This window comes from Mytilus galloprovincialis, chromosome 3 (assembly GCF_965363235.1).
Source record: "Mytilus galloprovincialis chromosome 3, xbMytGall1.hap1.1, whole genome shotgun sequence".
Classification (NCBI taxonomy): Eukaryota; Metazoa; Mollusca; class Bivalvia; order Mytilida; family Mytilidae; genus Mytilus; species Mytilus galloprovincialis.
The window spans coordinates 35,364,090-35,383,371 of record NC_134840.1 but is presented as its reverse complement, the minus strand read 5'-3'; the positions used below and the strand labels follow the sequence as shown (position 1 = coordinate 35,383,371).

Here is a 19,282-nt window from a genome sequence, read left to right as displayed (position 1 = left end):
TTGAAAAAGGCTTAACTCATCAGATGGACAAAAATATGAGTGGACATGGCCGGGTAGTTCAAGTTTGTTAACATTATAAAAAAAAAGATGTGGTATGATTGCCAATGAGACAACTGTTCACAAGATACCAAAATGACACAGACTTTAACAACTATAGGTCACCGTACGGCCTTCAACAATGAGCAAAGCCCATACCGCATAGTCAGTTATAAAAGGCCCAGATATAACAATGTAAAACAATTCAAACGAGATAACTAACGGCCTTATTTATTTACAAAACATGAACGAAAAACAAATGTGTAACACATAAACAAACGACAACTACTGAATTACAGGCCCCTGACTTGGGACAGGCACATAAATAATGTGACAGGGTTAAACATGTAAGCGGGATCCAAACCCTTCCCCTAACCTGGGACAGTGGTATATCAGCACAACATAAGAATGAACTATAAAAATCAGTTGAAAAAGGCTTAACTCATCAGTTGGACAAAAATACAATTGGACGTGGCCGGGTACTTGTACATCCCGACAACAAAAAGACACTAGGAACAGATCTGAGAGTACTCACAGTTATCTGACAGCTAGTTCAAAGCCACTAACAACTAATAAAAAAAATCATGCATCTAAGACTAAACTATCAATCCGTACACATCCAACATCCAATGGATTTAGTGTATAGACGTCATAAACAGTCAGAGAAAAACATGACCTTGTGCAATGCCAAGTTACAGGTATGGACAGATTGTAGATCCATGAATGTGTATATGTATATAACATACCAGTAATCGTGGTAATATTTTGTTTGCTTTAAATTTACTGATAACAAAATCAATATTTTAATATACCAATAAAAACAATATTCAATGATCTTATTACAGTGTTGAATTGGTAACCTTTTAAAATAAGTTTATTAAAAGGAGAGATAAGTTTACAAGGATCATCTCTAAATTTCCGGGCACAGTTAACAACATTTCCGTAAAAATGAGGATGTGCTATCCTGTTTGAAATAAGTTTTCTACAGGTACAACCAAACTTCAAAACCAAATCTTTATATTTATGGAAAAATTTAGTAAAGGTTTTAAGTAATTTACCAGTAATACATACATGACATAGATTGCGTCACAACAGACACGGGCATAGTGAACGAGCTGTGAAATATAAACACTGTAAAGTGGTGCCAAAGGCACATCACCATCTAAAAATGAAAAATTAACAATATGGAACGAAAAATCTTCCCTTTTGTCGTAAATTTTAGTGTGGAATTTTTCGTTCAAAACTGAAATATCTAAATCAAGGAAAGGACAGTTATTATGGTTTAAATTTGATTATTTAAAGTAAGTTCCTTAATAAGTGTCGGTACATGTACTAAAAACTGTATGCATCATTGGATGCAGTAACATGAAATATGACTTTATCTAAGATTCTCACAATCTGTATTTCTACTAAAAGATCTTCAATGCTATTAATGTTATAAAATTGTGTGTATTGCTGTTGATTCTAGTTAATTTATATTAAACAATGTAACCATAAAGTTGTATGTTTATTCCTAGGTGCCTTGAGCGTGTACACTAGTTAGGGACGGGCTTATAGTAATGATTTTCCATATACTTTGTATTTCCTATGGTATTAATTTCAGAAGATAAAACAATCGACAAATAGGCATTCCTACCCTCATAATAGAGGTGAGCCGAGGCTTCCACAAGACCACCAAGGGAGTCCATTAGCACTGGGGTCTGACAACTTCTAGTATGGTATTCCTTAGAAAAGATTATTAATATTATCATTTGTCAGCTAGACTCTACATCTCTTACTTTAAACTTAGATAATAAAAAAGGGGGGTGTAGAAAGTTGGATCAAACTTATCTATGCTTGGGCTGACATAGAGTTTAAGAAATTATAGCTTGCACTATTTGAGGTTAGTTTAAGCTCTAATTTAATTCATTAAGTACACATTTTTCGAAGCAACAGTTTAGTTTTAGCGTTCGTTCTCGTCAATTTACATGTGAATATAGAATGTTGGTAAATAGATATATCACAAACACCGGATAAAAATAAACACTTTTTGTATTGATCAGAAGACTGTACGAATGAATGTAAGTTTTCGAAGCTTTTACTTTGTTTTGTTCTTATGTCTAAATGCACTCCTTTCTTGTGACATGTCTTATAACAAATGTTTGACTCTTTCACAAGATCATGCCCGTTTGTCCTGCAACACCGGAAAAGGATAAATAAATGAGAATTATCTCCCCTTGGATAAAAAGTAATCGGCTTTGTTTCCACATAGATAGTTTCCTGAACTACTAATTACAAGTGAATATCTTCCACAAATAAGATTAAGAGACGTACTTCCTTAATTTAAACATCTAGATAATATGCAACACCAAATCCTTATTTTGAGTTTGATATACAATGATATTCAAAAATTATAATACTACTGCAGTATATGACTATGTAGTCAAATAGTATAGACATCCAACAAGAGGTGAAAAATATTAGATAATTTATATTAAAAAATTCAGCACACATAAAAAATTAAAGGTGTCGCCAATTATGACACTGTGTATCATGTATATTTATATGTTGAAATGAATAAAAAAAAATAACATATAAAAAAAGCTAAACTCGGTATTAAACTGGGCAAACACACAAAACACGAAAAAGACATCCAACTACTAGCTAGCAAAATCAAAACAATTTATAACGAAGTATCACAAAGGAACTATGGCTGATAATATACTACAATAACAAACTGACCACATTTTATGAAATTTTAGGTTCGCCTATTTCTGTTGACCAGTCATACTTGTTTGCAAAATACCCATAGTTTTTCTGTTAACCAGGCATACAGGTTTAATTATTACAACTAATAATGCCTGTGTGATGTTTAGATAATTATAGACATTCCCTTAACATGACATATAACTCCAGGTTAATAACATATGAATTCTTTGCCTGGTTTCCATGTGATTTGCAGACATCGAATTATGTACAGGAGCCTAGTGACCATGGTGACCTGACAACTTCTGAAAAAGCAAAAGAAACCTTTAAAAATGATTTCAATTTGCATTGGGTATTGCAAGTGCTTTCAAATTTGCTTTAAGGTGACCTGAGGTTATTTCTTAATGTGATAAATTGTGACCTATGGGGGTACTCTAATGGAGCCCAATGTCTGTTTATAGTGTTTTTTCATATGTTTGTGTCTGTTTCTAAGTTGTTGATTTTTCTTTGATTAAAACTTTGATAAAGGAACACTCGAAATTGCTAATTACTGTTTGTAGTGTTTATTTAGAAGATGGAAGGTAAAAATATAAACCAGTCACATAAAAAAATGATCTCTCAAATCAGATGTCATTTTCCTCCCACAAAAGGGTAAAATATACCAAAAGTAGGTATTGTCATGTAAAGATATTTGTATTGCAACGATCTTTTCATACTTGATTGTAATAATATCGAGTCTGAACCCAATTTGATGAGAAACAACAAAGATACACTTGTTTTTCATTCACACGTCAAATTAATTCAGGCCAGGCAAACTGCGCGTGGAAATTTGATCAGGTCACAAAACATCGCGTAAAAAAAGAAATCAGTAAGGAAAGTGTTAATGCAGAATTGTTATGTTTTGTTAATTTGCAAAAACAATTTGTGATAAAATTTCATATGTTCTATATGTATGTACTTCAAATATTTTCCTTTTCTTGATTTACAAGTTTATTCAAAATAATTTTAGGATTTAGTGTTATAAAACATATTTTAATTGTGTTTTTTTTTTGGCAGAATGAGCAATGTAAGACAAAGAAGACCTATACATACCCCTCAAGATGATCAAGTGGAAGATGAGGACGAAAGGAGGAGCCGTGACTCTGGATTGTATGTCACTCATATTAATTTTGTATGCTCCACTACTAAGTGAATTTTTGTGAGAGATTTATTTATGCTTCTTTTATAGAAGGGAGAAAAATTCATGAATGTTCATTATAAAATAAATAGGTCTTACTTCAGTCTTCTTTGATATGAATACATCAACAAAGATGGGGCAGGACCTTTGTTCGGGACGTGGGGATCGTTTATTTTTAAGGTCAGGATTTTGGGATTGATCTTTTCCGGATCTGGGATTTCTTTTCTTGAGTTTCAGGATGTCAGGATTGAATTTTTTTTAAATTCAGGATCCTCTGGATTTCATGTTTTTAAGCCCAGGATTTTGGGATCAGGACCCCTCCAACCCCCCTTCATCAAAGGAAAACAATCTTCTAAAGAAATGGTCAGGAATTTAGCTTATAATGGTTAAATACAGAAACAAGTAAAATAAGTTTGTTTACAACAGTTTTACCGGAATTGTCAGTTTGAAATGCTTCTGAAATTGATTAGATCTTTCTAAAACTGTAATCAAACTGATGTGAAGCTGTTATTTGTCATTGTATGTCTGTTTACACCACAGTATCTGGAGGATAAATCTTTTTCTAGTTGGATCATCATCATGTTTTAATATAATGATCTTTATTACTTATAAAAGGTTTAAATTACAAATACAAATAAATATTATGAGCAAGCCTGTATCAATATCTTTTCCCCCTGAATTTCTTATTATTCAATTATTATATATTAATGGCTATTGTTAGTTTGGACAATTGATATAAGTGCTAAAAAAACTTCAAATTCTAATTTGTTATTGACTCAATACTGCATGGTGAACTTTTTAAGCAGAAATGATATTGTCAAATAAAGATCTTGTCTATACATATACCACCAAGCATTGTGTAACTATAGTAAAGTGTATGTAACTTATGCTTTACGTTTTGCTTATAGCTGGACACATGCAGCCTTTGTTGGATTGTTAACAGCCCTGATTCTCACTCCATTAATATTGATTATCATACCATCACCAATTGACCCTGTGGGTTACAGGTACGTCACATGTAGTTATCTGCATACTAGTTTTATTTCCTAAACTATGTTGTATTATTCTGACATAATGGCTTTATTTCTTTAAGAAGAGAATAAATCTATGTATCTATTGTTACATTTGGTAAAATTATTCAGTTTTAACCTAATAGATTCATCTTAGAAAACTTTTCATCATCTTCACTGGAATTGAGAATTGATAGATTATGTAATTTTTATACCCCCTTCAAAATTAAGACGGGACGTATTATGGTATACAAATGCCCAGTGTCCGTCCATCTGTCCGTCCGTCTCTGTCCGGCGTAAACATGTCGCACCGTAACTTGAGAACGACTCATCCAAATTTCATGAAACTTAATATAGTTGTTTCTTATGATGGTCAAATGATCTGTATACATTTTGGTGAAAATAAGATTAAAAGTTTTTGAGTTAAGGCCCTATTGTAACTAAAACAGAGGTGTGTTTTTTTTCACATGTCGCACCGTATCTCAAAAACGATTCTTGATTATTGCTTCAAACTTTACACACTTCTTAGTTATATTAATCTTAATATCTGTTTACTTTTTGGTGATGATTCAAAATTTCATTTTTAAGTTATTGAGTATTTTGTTAAAAAGGAGGAGGTTTTTTTTCATGTTGCGCTGTATCTCAAAAACGATTTATAATTATTGCTTTAAACTTTACACACTTCTTTGTTATATTAATCTAAAGATCTGTATACTTTTCAGTTTTGATTCAAAATTTATTTTTTTGTAAAATAAAAAAGGGGGTGGGGGGAGGGGATCACATGTCCCACCATATCTCAAAAACAATATATGGTTATTGCTTAAAACTTTCTCAGAAACTATTTATGATTATTGCATAAAACTTCCACAGAGGACGTCGGGCGGATCATGCGCTCATGGCGCAGTTTATTAGTGTCTGGCGGAAAAGGAATCATTTCTCCATTTCTAGGCAATTGTTGTCAATTCATTATTTTTAAGAACCTAATACTTCTTTACAATAGCCCAATCTAGAACCTCATGCATGTAAAGAAGTGGATTGTAATATTCTAATAATAGGTTGATTCTGAGACAAGTGACTGTGTTTAAAGACTAATAGTGCTTTCTTTTAAATGATAGTAAATGTGAATGATATAGTAGCTTTGTTCAGTGCTGGTTTCTATAATATTATATCTTGTGCATAGTCATGTTTTATTTATTCTGAAAAGATATTAAAGTATACAAACTGTTTATTGTTTTACTTCATTTTTCACCAATATTTTTTCACTATAACACAGTACCACAGCAATCAAAACAAAGGACAAAAAGGTAATGACACAAAAACTAACAAGAAAAAAAAAAAAGCATTGCTACGCGACACAACATATTGTACAATTCATTTCGACACTTGAAACCTGGTGCTATCCAAAAATCCTGGGGAAAACACTGTTTACATATCACACAAGGGCTACTTTAGGAAAGATAACTCTGTATTATGATGTTCTGTCACTATGTAACTAGTTTTATATATTTATAATACACAGACCAGTTTTTGACTCATATTTATTGTTTTTAAATATTGTTTGCCTAGTTTTAAGCCAAGACCAGAACTAGTAGGGCCACTTGAACCTAACAACCACTTACAGAAAGCAGAACAAATCTATGATGGTCAAGTATTAGGACCAGAATCCATAGTTGTTGAAGGAGGTAATTCTAGATTCATTTCATGCATATCAAATGTTTATGTCAACTGATTAATGCGGTGAACATGCTTGTTTTCACATATATTTTCTATCAGCTAGTATAATTATAACATGATAATTTTACATCTATATATATTTCTGTCATATGCAAGGATAATGTGGGGCCAAGTTTCCAACACTTGAAATAATTACTTTGTTGATCTGGTTAGTTTTAGATGTAGGTCATGTAATCATAGTAATACAAGAAAATGATATGGTGGAATAATCAATAAAACATAAATTTTAGAACAAAAGCAAAGAAAAGGTATTTTTATTGGTGAATTTGGTGTTATATACTGTGAATTCTTTTATATTCCTTGGATACCAATTTTCATGGATTTAGTGGGTACAGGGGAACCACAAATTTAATGGTTCAACGAATTACAGATTTTCTAAAGGAATAGATGCAGACTTTGCCATAACAATGAAAATTTAAATATCTTTCTCAATCCACAAAAATTGGTACCCACGAAAATAAATGAATTCACAGTTATTACATTAATATTGCATTTAAGCAAAGTTACTGTTGTCCATTTTGTTGTGAAGAAGAGTTAGAATAAATCTAATTTAAGATTTTGAAGTTGTTACAGTTAATATAACCACTATGAACATGAATGAAAGAACATGTGGTGTAAACGACTAAATGAAACAAACACAAAAAATGTTCAATAATAGGCCACAGTTTATACAATATGCTAAGCACTTTTAAATTACAATAATTATGAGACAATTGAGTAGTGAACAGATTTACCAGGAACTATTTATCTACTGGTCTGTTATAACACCAAAGTCACTAAGTACCATAATGTAATAATAAAACTAGACACAACTAAGCCTGTAATAGCAGTGTGACATCATTGTATTCTATTTTCCAGAGCATATTTATACTGGCACTATGGATGGTAAAATTCTTCATATCTACAAAGGACAAGTTCAGGTTCTAGCAAATTTTGGAAAAGAACCATGTGGTAAATAGACTTCTTGCTATGTTATTGAAGCCTATAACATTTTTATTTAAGAATATCAACTGAAAAAAAAATTATGGAAGGGAATATATGTAAGATATATGATGTTTTTATGTGCAGGCATGAATGGAAGTAGATTTCAGTAACACAAGTTTGTAAATATTAAGAAAAAGTTTTGTCTGCTTTCATCAAAATTATTACAAAAGTCACTAAAGTGAAACCACAATTTAGTTTTACAGTCAAGTCACTCAAGTGTCAAATGTATCTCTAAAAGTGTCTAGATCAAATGCTTTCTTTGAAATGCAGGCCAAACAGCATAGTTAATTTGGAAAAGATGATTACCGGTAAACGTTTGATGCAAAAGTTGATATTTCAAATGCCAAAATTTATTGTAAATTTGTTCTCATCCTGAACATGCATGAACTATTTGCCACTGGACAATGAGCAATCAATAACCAATAAATCAAATGCCAAACAGATGTCACACTTTATTTGAAAACTTTGTCATCAATGTTCTAGACGATTGGTCATCTTGGTATACTTGATCATTATAAGGGCATTATAACATCAATTTATAATGTTGTGCTGTCAAGAGAAAATAAGTGCTGCATGATGCTATGTATATGTTACAGTAAATAGGTGAAATTAGGAATTACATGTAATTACTAAAATTTAGGAATTACAGGTAATTCCCGATGCACTTAGTTAATACAAGTAATTCCTTAAACGGCCCAGTTATTACCAGTAATTACTAAATTTAAAATGAATTTTTACACCTATTTACTGACTGCTAAAACAACCATAACTTTTGATCACCTGACCATAATACAACATTGTTTTAGCTGTGTAATACTAACTAGAAGGTCAGTTAGTACTCTTAAAATTTTGAATGGTTGATATGTATAAAAAATATCTTGAATAAATATGGACTTTCAAATATTTGGTTAAATCAGAGTAACTTTAGTTTTAATCCAAAATGGTTTAAGTTGAGCATTATACAGATAATTTTTGACCAACTTCAGCAGACATGGAAATCAGAAATGGAAAATTCTCCCAAAACATTATGTCTGAACTTTTTAAAGAACTCTTTGAATTTGAAGAATATTTAGACTTATTACCTTATAAAGATAAGATAACGTTATGTAGGTTAAGAACTGGAATGAACTGTTATGTGCATTAGCTTCGAGACATATAAAAAAAATATCTTTTTTTTTGTTGTTAAATCATTTATAAAAATGATATAGTAAAATTATAATTCACTGTTAGCAGCCATTCTGGTTTTATTTTGTTAAATTAGCTGAGAAACAAGGTTGATGAGTTGGGCACTTGCAAGTGCATATTTGGACCTCATTGAATACGTATCCATGTGACCTTCAAATCAACCCCTAGCTGAAGATGGGTTATCGATGTATTAAGCTATTAAAATTGTAAGGGTTTTTGTAGAACAAATAGTCTCGGCTACTTTTGCTGTTAATCGCAGGCTCAACAAAAATGAGGAAAAAATAAAATAAAATTTTCCTCTAGATACTATCTTTTGACTAGTACTGTAAGAAGCTTCAGTCAAAATTGGGTAAAAATCCAGGATGGTTTATAAAATCTAATGTTTTAAAAACTTTAACTACAGAGTGTATGTAATGTTAACTGGGAAAAAACTAGTCCATTTATCAGTAATACAATTAACGGTACCAATTTTCTTGCACCAGATGCGCATTTCGACAATACATGTCTATACGAAAAAAGGATTTTTTTTTCAAACTTTACTTTTGGATATTATTTTATGATCATAAACATTTAGCTTCTGTCCAAGTTTGGTAGAAATCTAGGATATTTGGAGAAAGTTTTTTTTAAGTTTTGAACCACAGATGGAGATTTTAGTTTGATTTTGTATAGATATCATTGTCTTGCATACATATATTTACGGAGTTTCAAAACCTATAAAACAACCATTTTCCAGTTTCAATTCACAAACACTAAAGAGTATGCACTTTTGATGTGCATTATATTCCTACATCAATAAGTTAGCGCCCTTAAAAGCAATACCACTTTACTTTCTTATTTGGTATCTTGAATTATGTTTAAATTTTAATTTTAAAACAAAAACATCAAGTTAGTAAATAGCTGTAAAAATGACAAAAAAAAAACAACTAGTAAATACATGTAATAACTAAATTGGCTAGTAATTACAGGTATTTACTGAAGTGTTTAGTAATTACGTGTAATTCCTAATTTCACCTATTTACTGTAACATATATAGCAAGTCAGTCTGTTTATGCTTGGTGCTTTTACTAACCACAATCTTGTCAACAATACACAGACTAAATACCTTAGTCACTCTTGATCAAGCTTAGTAAACATTATAAGAAGGAAGAAAGTATGTACATTTGGGAACACATGTCATATTATGAAAGATTTATGGAGAATATTTCTCTGCATCTTTATATTTTTTTTCAGGAGGTTTTGATAATGAGCCAACTTGTGGTAGACCACTAGGAATGAGATTAGATAAGAATGGCTACCTCTATGTTATAGACACATATCTGGGATTGTATCAGGTCAATGTTGCTACTGGTTTGTATCTTATTACGTAGAAAATTGTCAGCTGTGATTAAGAGGCTGTCCAAGGAAAACTCAGGCAATGGTTGGCACATCATGGGACTCAGATTTCAATGAAACTTTACATGAAGTCTATTAAAGACATGAAATGAAAAAAAAAAATGTCGGGGGAAAAAATTGTGCACGGTTGCCATGGCAACACGAGCATCATCATTTTGGCCTTTGAAACAGCCAAGAAAAACTGATTTTTACTACATTTTCAATTCAACATTTCTTCTTAATCACAATTTGAAGAGCTTAACTATATTGATACAAGATAATATCCACCTTAGTGTCTTTATTCCATAAATTACTTGTTATAATCAATATATTGACAAAGGAAAAAAAAACACCTAATAAGGACATCCAAAACGCCAATTGTTCATTTTGCCAAAATCAGCCATTTTTGAAGTCTTCTGGAATTCCATCCATGGTAAATATTGGAAATGTACCATATAGAGCTAACAGATTATCATATTCTTTAATAAAAAGAACAAAAAATTTGGTGGGATCACATTCCTGTAAGGCTAAAAAAAACCGGAACAGCATACGCCTCTCAACTTAAAAAAACAGCTTCAAACTGTATTATTGCCAGATCAAACTTTTACACATGCATGCATATTTTTCTTTTAATAAAGTCAAATCTCATTATTCTTAATGAAAGGGGTATCAGTAACTTAAAAATTAATAACTGCTTTTCATGTTTAATATATTTTAACATGGGTGCAGCCTCAATTTCTACATGGATAAGATCACGATACAAGATGATCATGTATTTAAATTACACACAAACTCACAAATAAGCAAATAGTGATGGCAAAGATTTATTTTTATTCCATAGATCAATCTTATATTTAAACAAGGTTCAAGATAAGTTGAAAAAAACACAATATTGCAAAAATTACAGAATAAAATAGGCAAGGAAAGTATCGGTGAACTTCACATGCATACCCATTTCTAAGACCAATCGCAACAAATTCTATTTTCTTTAGCAATGATTATTGTATGTACATGCACTACAAATCTATAAACTAAGAATTTAACAATGACCTCCTTAAACTTGCAGTCAGGTGCAAGTATTTATTCCATGTTTCTTGTCTCTCAATTTACAGCAATAAAAGTCTAAATGGTACCATAGTGCACAAGCAAACTTCCATTCAAAAACTAATTTCTGAAATATTTTTATCATGTTTAGTAATTGAAACCTTGACCTTTAACAAGCAAAGTAAGTGTAAATTATAACAATTCTTACATACTAGACATTTTAACCATATCATCAAGTTTCTTTTGATAAAATGTAAAGTTTTTGAGATTTATAGTCTGAAACCCACGTGTAATTTCATTTTTTGTGCCTGTGACCTTTTGACGAAATTTACCCTAACTAGCATTGCTTGCTTACTTCATAAGAAACAGAATTTCTTAGGGTTTGACAGGGATATAAACTTTTTGAGTTATTTTCTTGAAAACAATTTTTAACACCTTTAACCCTATCCGCCATCCCCAATAGTCTGGTAGCACCTCAGCTAAAACCCTGATGCATTGCTATGATTCATGCAAATACATAAATATATATATATTAGAATTTTGTGTCATGAATATTTACACTTCATCCCTACTTTTTAATCTTGTACTATGATGGCTAGATAAAAATTATGAAGCAGATACAAAATATAAATCTAAAGGAATATCACAATAGGTTGGTCAAAACATTGCAATACATATTTTAGTTCCAGCATAAAAGAAAAATCATTGACAAATGGAATGAATTAGTTCAAGTTCATTTTCCTGACGAGTAATTTCTATAATAGCATCATTTAATTCATCATCAGATTCCTCTTTAGGAATTTTTCCAGATTGATTGACAAATCTGGAAAATAAACCCTGTACTTGTTGTGAGCTCAGCCATTCTTCTGGTGAAAAAAGCCTATTCCCATTTTCATCCCTGACTGCTCTTATTTTTTTGGAAGCCTCTGTTGGAGTATATTTTCGGCCAGTTTGTTCACCTTCCATAAATAAATTAAGTAAATAGTCTTTTACAGCTATGCTAAATCTCTTATTCATTCTTCTTCCTTTCAATGACCATCCTGAATGTAGTGAACATTGTGTTTTAGTCTGTGGTGTCTGATCATCAGTTGCTTTTGAAAAAACACTTGTCATTGACTCTTTTATATTAGTGCATTTACTACTCCAAAAAGTTTTTACTCGATCAGCGTGCCTGATATTATGATTTCCAATGTCCTGGTGAATGTTATATTCATGTAGACTAACAAATGTTAGACCACATTCACCACAAGTATAGTCATCAGTCTGCAAAAGAAAAATTACAGTTATATAAAAGAAGTGAAAAACAGCAGAATTGAATCACTATATCATGCATACATGTATACTGTGAACGAATTTGTGGGTATTAAAACTTAAGTAATTTCAATCATCTCCCTTGAAAAAAATCAGACCAGAAATATCCTCCTTCGTGCATATCTACAGGTTGTGTACAACAACTGGGTAAAGTTTCATCAGTATTAACCTTTTTAGGAGTAGTTGCGCTAACAAGACTTGTTGCCATTTATTGCTAGATGTATATTTAACTAAGTACATGTAAATTCAATTATCTCCCTTGAAATAGTTCCATCCAGAAATATTTTCCTTTTTCCACATCCTTTGGTTGTGTACTACAACTGTTTGAAGTTTCATCAATATTAAGGAAGAGTTGCACTTATGAGACATGATGGACAGACGGATGGAGGGACGACAGGGTGATTCCTATATATATCCCTAAAAACTTGGTTTTTTTGGGGTATAAAGACACTAACAACACAGGACATTAACAAAACCTAAACAAACATTAGACCTTTGGTTTTCCCGTTTGAATGGTTTTACACTAGTAATTTTGGGGCCCTTTATAACTTGTTGTTCGATGTGAGCCAAGGCTTCATGTTGAAGGCCGTACATTGACCTATAATGGTTTACTTTTTAAATTGTTATTTGGATGGAGAGTTGTCTTATTGGCACTCACATCACATCTTCTTATATCTATGAACAATATTGTCAAAGTCTAGAAAGATTGGTCCATCCTTAATTTCTTTTGCAAGATGAAAGGATAGTGATTTTAACAATAAAAGAATATACATTGTATGTATCTGTTACCTCATTCATCTGGTCATGACTAGCAGCATTTTCCTCTGTGTTCTGCTCATTTATTTCCTCTATATTGTCTTCAGCATCTTCTGTTTCATTTCTTTCCTGTAAAAATATACTAATCATAAACACATATTTCCAATGTTGTTATCTAAAATTAATATAGGTGATAACAGATAAGAAAGTCAATTTTACATAACTCAGTTTTAAACATGTAAAATTTAACTTAGTAAGTTTAAGGATCTTTGAGCAAGCTTTGGACTTTTAAAGCTTATATATTATTACTTAGTTCAACATTCATGTAAAATGTACATTTGAGGAGTCCAAAAGGGAGATGAACTTAAAACATACAAATTTGCTGCATTTTATATAAACCTTTTCTAATTCAGTCTGTTGTTTTCGTGTGTTGGTGTAGTTTTCATTTATATTTTGTATACGTTATAATAAGGTTGTTGTTTTTCTGGCTTGAAAAGTTTTTTACTGGCCATTTTGGGGCCCTTTACAGCTGATTTGGTAAAACTCCTAGCTTACTTCACCTACATTGTGTATTAAATGGAGAGTTGTCTCATTGGCATTCATACCACATCTTCTTATTCATTTATTCATATTGTACATCATAAAATTAAGAAAAAAAATGAAAACCTTTTCATTATTCGTTTCACTGTGCTTCCTCTTAAGGCTCTTTCTTGGTCTTATTTTACTCTTTCCTTTTCTAGTAACTTTTGGCATTTCCAGTATCTACAATATAGTCAAGTAAAAAAATATTAATAATACAAACTTAAGTTGTAGTAATTTTAAAGTTATAACATTGTACACTTCTTATCCAATATGAATTCATTAGTGTGTTCTTCGACAAAAAGAAAAAGTTTCTGTGCTTCCTTTTACATCCATTCAAAAATTAGGGTCAGGTTTTTTTTTCTTTAAAATTTTTTTTTTTTGTGAATTTATTTCAAGGGTAAAAAATAACAGGCATGACAGTGTAATACCATGTTAAACTTGAGAATGTTTCTAGAAAAGGAGAAGACAGTGCACCTAGGGCAAAAAATTTGCCTCAAAGTTGTCATAACTATATTTTGTTTTTATACAATTTTTTACTTGGGCCTTTCAATTTACCATCAGCCTTGCCAATTGTATATTTGATATTTTAAAAAAAAACAGTTATTTACATTTGTACTTGGTTTTTATACGACCGCAAAAATTAAAAATTTTTTGGTGGTATATTGGTATCACGTTGGTGTCGTCGTCTGCGTCGTCGTCCGAATACTTTTAGTTTTCGCACTCTAACTTTGGTAAAAGTGAATAGAAAACACAAGGTTTATGACTACAAAAGGAAGGTTGGGATTGATTTTGGGAGTTTTGGTCCCAATATTTTAGGAATTAGGGGCCAAAAAAGGGCCCAAATAAGCATTATTCTTGGTTTTCGCACAATAACTTTAGTATAAGTAAATAGAAATCAATGAAATCTAAACACAAGGTTTATGACCACAAAAGGAAGATTGGGATTTTTTTTTTTGGAGCTGAGGTCCCAACAGTTTAGGAATTAGGGGCCAAAAAGGGGCCCAAATAAGCATTATTCTTGGTTTTTGCACCATAACTTTAGTATAAGTAAATAGAAATCTATGAAATTTAAACACAAGGTTTATGACCATAAAAGGAAGGTTGGGTTTGATTTTGGGAGTTTTGGTCCCAACAGTTTAGGAATAAGGGGCTCAAAGGGTCCAAAATTGAACTTTGTTTGATTTCATAAAAAATTGAATAATTGGGGTTCTTTGATATGCCGAATCTAACTGTGTATGTAGATTCTTAAGTTTTGGTCCCATTTTCAAATTCACTCATGTCATGTTTTGTTTCAATCGATAAAGTGGTTTTCTAAAAGAAGACATTTGTATGTATTTCCTATAGGGTCCTAAGTTAAATTAGTCCCCTGCTGGCAGCCATCTTGGATGATGAATCAAGTTACAAAGTAACAACACTTGGTCATCATCTCATAAGGATCAATCATACCATGTTTGGTTTCATTCCATTTAGTGGTTTTCTAAAAGAAGAAATTTGCATGTATTTCCTTTAGGGTCCTATATGTTAAACTAAGTCCCCTGCTGGAAGCCATATTGGATGATGGATCGGATAAAAATAAACAATACTTAGTCAGCACCCCATAAGGAACATTCATGCCATGTTTTGTTTCAATCCATTCAGTGGTTCTCTAAAAGGAGACATTTGTATGTAATTCCTATAGGGTCCTAAGTTAAAATAAGCAGCCATCTTGGATGATGAACTAAGCTACAAAGTTTAAAAATTTGTTTTTAAACATCATTCTTCTGTTATTTTCAAGCATACATGTATAATATTGACAAAAACTGCAGGAACAGTTAACATTGTCAGGTCAGGGGCCATAAATCTAAATAGGGTTGCTATATTAATCTTTTGCATTTTAAATTAATTAATGCCCATTGAAATTGGTAAAAAGATTTGTACCGTTTTATTTTCAATTGAAGATTTCTTGCTGTTGTGCAATACTGTGCTGATGCGAATACTGAGTTTTGTTTTCAGACAATTTTTGACACCTTATTTATACACAGTTGGGACAATAACCCACAAAATCAATCTCAAGCCTAATTTTGTGGTACTGAACCTCTTGGTAAAATTTCATAGAGATTCATTTATAAATACTAAAGTTATTGTCTAGAAACCAAATGTCTACTGACAATGACACTAACATGATAGACTGATAGCAATATAAAATTACAAATACATTTTTGTGCAGTCATGTAAAACCAGATGCTCCGCAGGGCGCAGCTTTATACGACTGCAGAGGGAGAACCCTGAACAGTTGGGGCAAGTATGGACACAACATTTAAGCTTGATACAGCTCTGAATTTGGATTGCGATTAAATAGTTGACCCTTTTGACTCCTAATTCATTGGGACCAAAACTCCCAAAATCAATCCAAACCTTCCTTTTGTGGTCATAAACCTTGTGTTAAAATTTCATAGATTTCTATATACTTACACTAAATTTATTGTGCAAAAAACAAGAAAAATGCTTCTTTGGGAAATGTTTTTGGCCCCTAATTCCTAAACTGTTGGGACTAAAACTCCCAAAATCAATCCCAACCTTCCTTTTGTAGTCATAGACCTTGTATTAAAATTCTATAGATTTCTGTTTACTTATACTAAAGTTATTGTGCGAAAACAAAGAAAACTGCTTATTTGGGCCCTTTTTGGCCCCTAATTTCTAAACTGTTGGGACCAAAACACCCAAAATCAATCCCAACCTTTCTTTTCATAGATTTTTATTTTCTTTTACTAAAGTTAGAATGCGAAAACCAAATGTCTTCAGAAGACAACGACTATGACGACGTGATACCAATGTACGACCAAAAAATTTTCAAAAAATAACATTACCTCAATAGTGGAAAAGAGCCATCAGAAACAAGTTTGATGACAGCATTGACTTTCTCTAAGCAAGACATTTCAGGTTCCCATTCTTCATGGCTGCTCAACGTGGCAGTACTTTGAGTTGGAAAAAAATAAGCTGAAAAATAAATACATGTATATGAATATTTTATTTTGTTGGGTATTTTACCAGTTATTTCTGCAATAAATATTAATCAGGGGCGGATCCAGTCATTTTAAAAAGGGGGGTTCCCAACCAAGGACAAAGGGGGGGGGGGCAACTATATGTCCCCATTTAAATGCATTGATCGCCCCCAAATAAGGGGGGGGTTCCAACCCCCAGAACCCTCCCCCTGGATCCACCAATATTAATAGAGGCTCTATAATGCCTGAATTGCGTACCTGGAAAAATTAGAAATCTCATTAACATTTTTTTACCCAAGAGTGAAACAAAAAGTTTTTAATTATCTATTATGATTTACACTGCAAATTATATAATTAGCTAAACATCTAGAGAAAATGTCATTTTTTACTTTTTTAAGGACAATACATGTAGCTCTTATATATAGATTAATACATGGTCTTTTCTATATCGGCCATGGTATCATCCAGTGACCCCCATATCACCCTGAGACTTTAGTTGAGTGCCAATATGGGTCAAGGGATGATACCCAGGCTGATATGGAAAAGGTCATGTATTAATCTCTTTATCATATACTTCCGACAAATTGTTTCAATAGTGCTTTTGTTAGTAATTCAGTGAAGAGAGGTAACAATTTAAAATCAGAGAGATATTTAAAAAAAAAAATGCCGACTCAAAATAACAATATCAGTCTTTTTTTTTTTAAACAATTTGGTAGCCCTTGAAAGGACTGTTTGGTCTCTTGGAATTTTCATCTCCGGTAAATGTATCATACTGTGCTATTTGGACCATAATCATTTATTCATAGTGTCCCCAAACTTTCTCATAAACAAACTTTTTGGTTTTCTGTATTACTTAATTTACTTACATGCACAATCAGAAGTCTGACTGGCACTTGTGAAATTTTCCTCTTTTTCTGCGGCATATTCATAATCTTTAGTACTTGTATGGTTATTGCATGAATCATCCTTACCATCTTTATGATAAATATCTGTTAAAAAAAAATATATACATTTAGTTTAAATTTAAAATTAAAAATCAAGAAAAAGACTGGCATTAAAATTATTCATGAAGAAAGTGAATTATAAAAAAGTTTCTTAAAAAACACCAAAACAATTCATAAAATAAAAGTATCATGCTGCAGAAATAAAAAAAAATAAGTGAAAGCTGCATTAGCAAAGCGTGGCCAAAATTTAATCTAAATGTTTATTGTAGAGTTAATACATATAGCTTCTAGTCCGAACTTTAAATTTTGATTAACAAGTGAAACTGCGAGCTACTGCTCACTGATGATACCCCCGCCGCAAGTGGATAATATTAATAGTGTAAAAATATGCAAGTGTTCGGTAAACAGGAAGTTGTCGAGTGATGAATCTGAAAACGCATCACACGGTATAGCTGACTTATATAAATCCTAAAACCAAATTTCAGAAATCCTTGTATTGTAGTTCCTGAGAAAAATGTGACGAAAATTTTCAACTTGGCTATCATGTGTAAAATCAGACAAGTGTTCGGTAAACAGGAAGTTGTCAAGTGATGAATCTGAAAACGCATCACACGGTATGGCTGACATATATAAATGTTGATACCAAAGTACAGAAAGGGTGGATATGTAGTTCCTGAGAAAAATGTGACGAAAGTTTCATGGTACGGACTGACGGAAGGACGGACAGACAGAGGTAAAACAGTATACCCCCCTTTTTTAAAGCGGGGGTATAAAAATCTTATCATTAGCTATACATGCTATAGGGACGTGTGTACTAGCATGACTAGGTTTCAAGTTAGTGTGACTTTTACTTCATAATAAACTTCCTTGACTAAATAATTCAAACTGATCCGGTACAGACGGACAAACTGACAGACGGATGCAAGAACCAGAAAAGATAGATGATAACGCAGCTTTGCTCTTTGTACTTTTAGATTTGAACTTCGAGTTGACTTCAATTTCGAATGTAAGATTTACGTAGGATTGCATAAATTTACAGATACACTGGATAACAGAAATTATGACGTAGACCATAAGCTTTTCTTAAAGCTTTTCATAAATTTACAGATTCACTATGTTCACTGGATAACAGAAATTATATAGAGTAGACAACAACTTATATATATCATACCTAAATTTGCAAGTTCTATTGATTCTGTATCATCCCCACATGAAGTTGTCCGGTACATTTGACTCCTTGTAGAAATCACATGAGGGTGAGAAGTTCGGCTTACATATTCCTGAAAAATGTTTTTAAAAAAGATAAACAAATTTTACAAGGCCAATATAAACAAAGGAAAAATTTCTATCGGAAGTAAATACAATAAAAAAAAAACGCCCTGGTAAAATCCAGATTAAAATATTCGGAATTTTACTTAAGGGAAAGAAAACAGGTCTGACAGATGGGAAATTTCAAGTCAGTCAAGATATTCATGTAATCAG

General features: G+C 31.9%; 3 protein-coding genes across 6 annotated transcripts in view; 1 reads left to right on the top strand and 2 right to left on the bottom strand.

Moving 5' to 3' along the window:
- The window catches only part of LOC143067797 (lysosomal cobalamin transporter ABCD4-like), a 33,940-nt gene extending 31,704 nt beyond the window's left edge, over positions 1-2,236 (bottom strand). Inside the window, exon 1 of one of the 2 annotated variants that reach the window (XM_076241336.1) lies at positions 2,118-2,236. In XM_076241336.1, the coding sequence (XP_076097451.1) occupies positions 2,118-2,161 (44 nt within the window). In that variant the 5' untranslated portion in view covers positions 2,162-2,236. The remainder of the gene's footprint in view (positions 1-2,117) is intronic. The other variant, XM_076241335.1, reaches the window with a different exon arrangement.
- Positions 2,033-19,282, top strand: part of LOC143067798 (adipocyte plasma membrane-associated protein-like) — a 30,450-nt gene continuing 13,200 nt past the window's right edge. The window contains exons 1-6 of one of the 2 annotated variants that reach the window (XM_076241338.1): positions 2,033-2,096; positions 3,778-3,870; positions 4,807-4,905; positions 6,475-6,590; positions 7,501-7,593; positions 10,042-10,158. In XM_076241338.1, coding sequence (XP_076097453.1) covers positions 3,779-3,870; positions 4,807-4,905; positions 6,475-6,590; positions 7,501-7,593; positions 10,042-10,158 — 517 coding nt within the window. In that variant the 5' untranslated portion in view covers positions 2,033-2,096; position 3,778. Of the gene's footprint in view, positions 2,097-2,215; positions 2,314-3,777; positions 3,871-4,806; positions 4,906-6,474; positions 6,591-7,500; positions 7,594-10,041; positions 10,159-19,282 lie in introns of those variants that run through there. The other variant, XM_076241337.1, reaches the window with a different exon arrangement.
- Positions 10,991-17,836, bottom strand: LOC143067799 (uncharacterized). Of its 2 annotated transcripts, XM_076241341.1 has the most exons (5): positions 17,723-17,836; positions 16,722-16,851; positions 13,960-14,055; positions 13,327-13,422; positions 10,991-12,489 (listed from the first exon to the last, which is right to left on the bottom strand). In XM_076241341.1, the coding sequence occupies exons 3-5, from the start codon at positions 14,044-14,046 to the stop codon at positions 11,929-11,931; spliced, it is 744 nt and encodes a 247-aa protein (XP_076097456.1). In that variant the 5' UTR covers positions 14,047-14,055; positions 16,722-16,851; positions 17,723-17,836; the 3' UTR covers positions 10,991-11,928. The 2 variants fall into 2 exon arrangements, with proteins under 2 accessions (XP_076097456.1, XP_076097455.1); XM_076241340.1 differs by lacking the exon at positions 16,722-16,851 and having other exon boundaries at positions 17,723-17,817.

What these genes read in the sequence shown, in the direction of transcription:
- LOC143067799 (XM_076241340.1), bottom strand. Translation starts at nt 17,785, where the DNA reads ATGAATATGCCGCAGAAAAAGAGGAAAATTTCACAAGTGCCAGTCAGA. An exon ending in TCAGACTTCTGATTGTGCAT is followed by an intron (nt 14,056 to 17,722) that starts GTAAGTAAATTA and finishes ACTATATTGTAG; the next exon opens with ATACTGGAAATGCCAAAAGT. An exon ending in GTGAAACGAATAATGAAAAG is followed by an intron (nt 13,423 to 13,959) that starts GTTTTCATTTTT and finishes ATATTTTTACAG; the next exon opens with GAAAGAAATGAAACAGAAGA.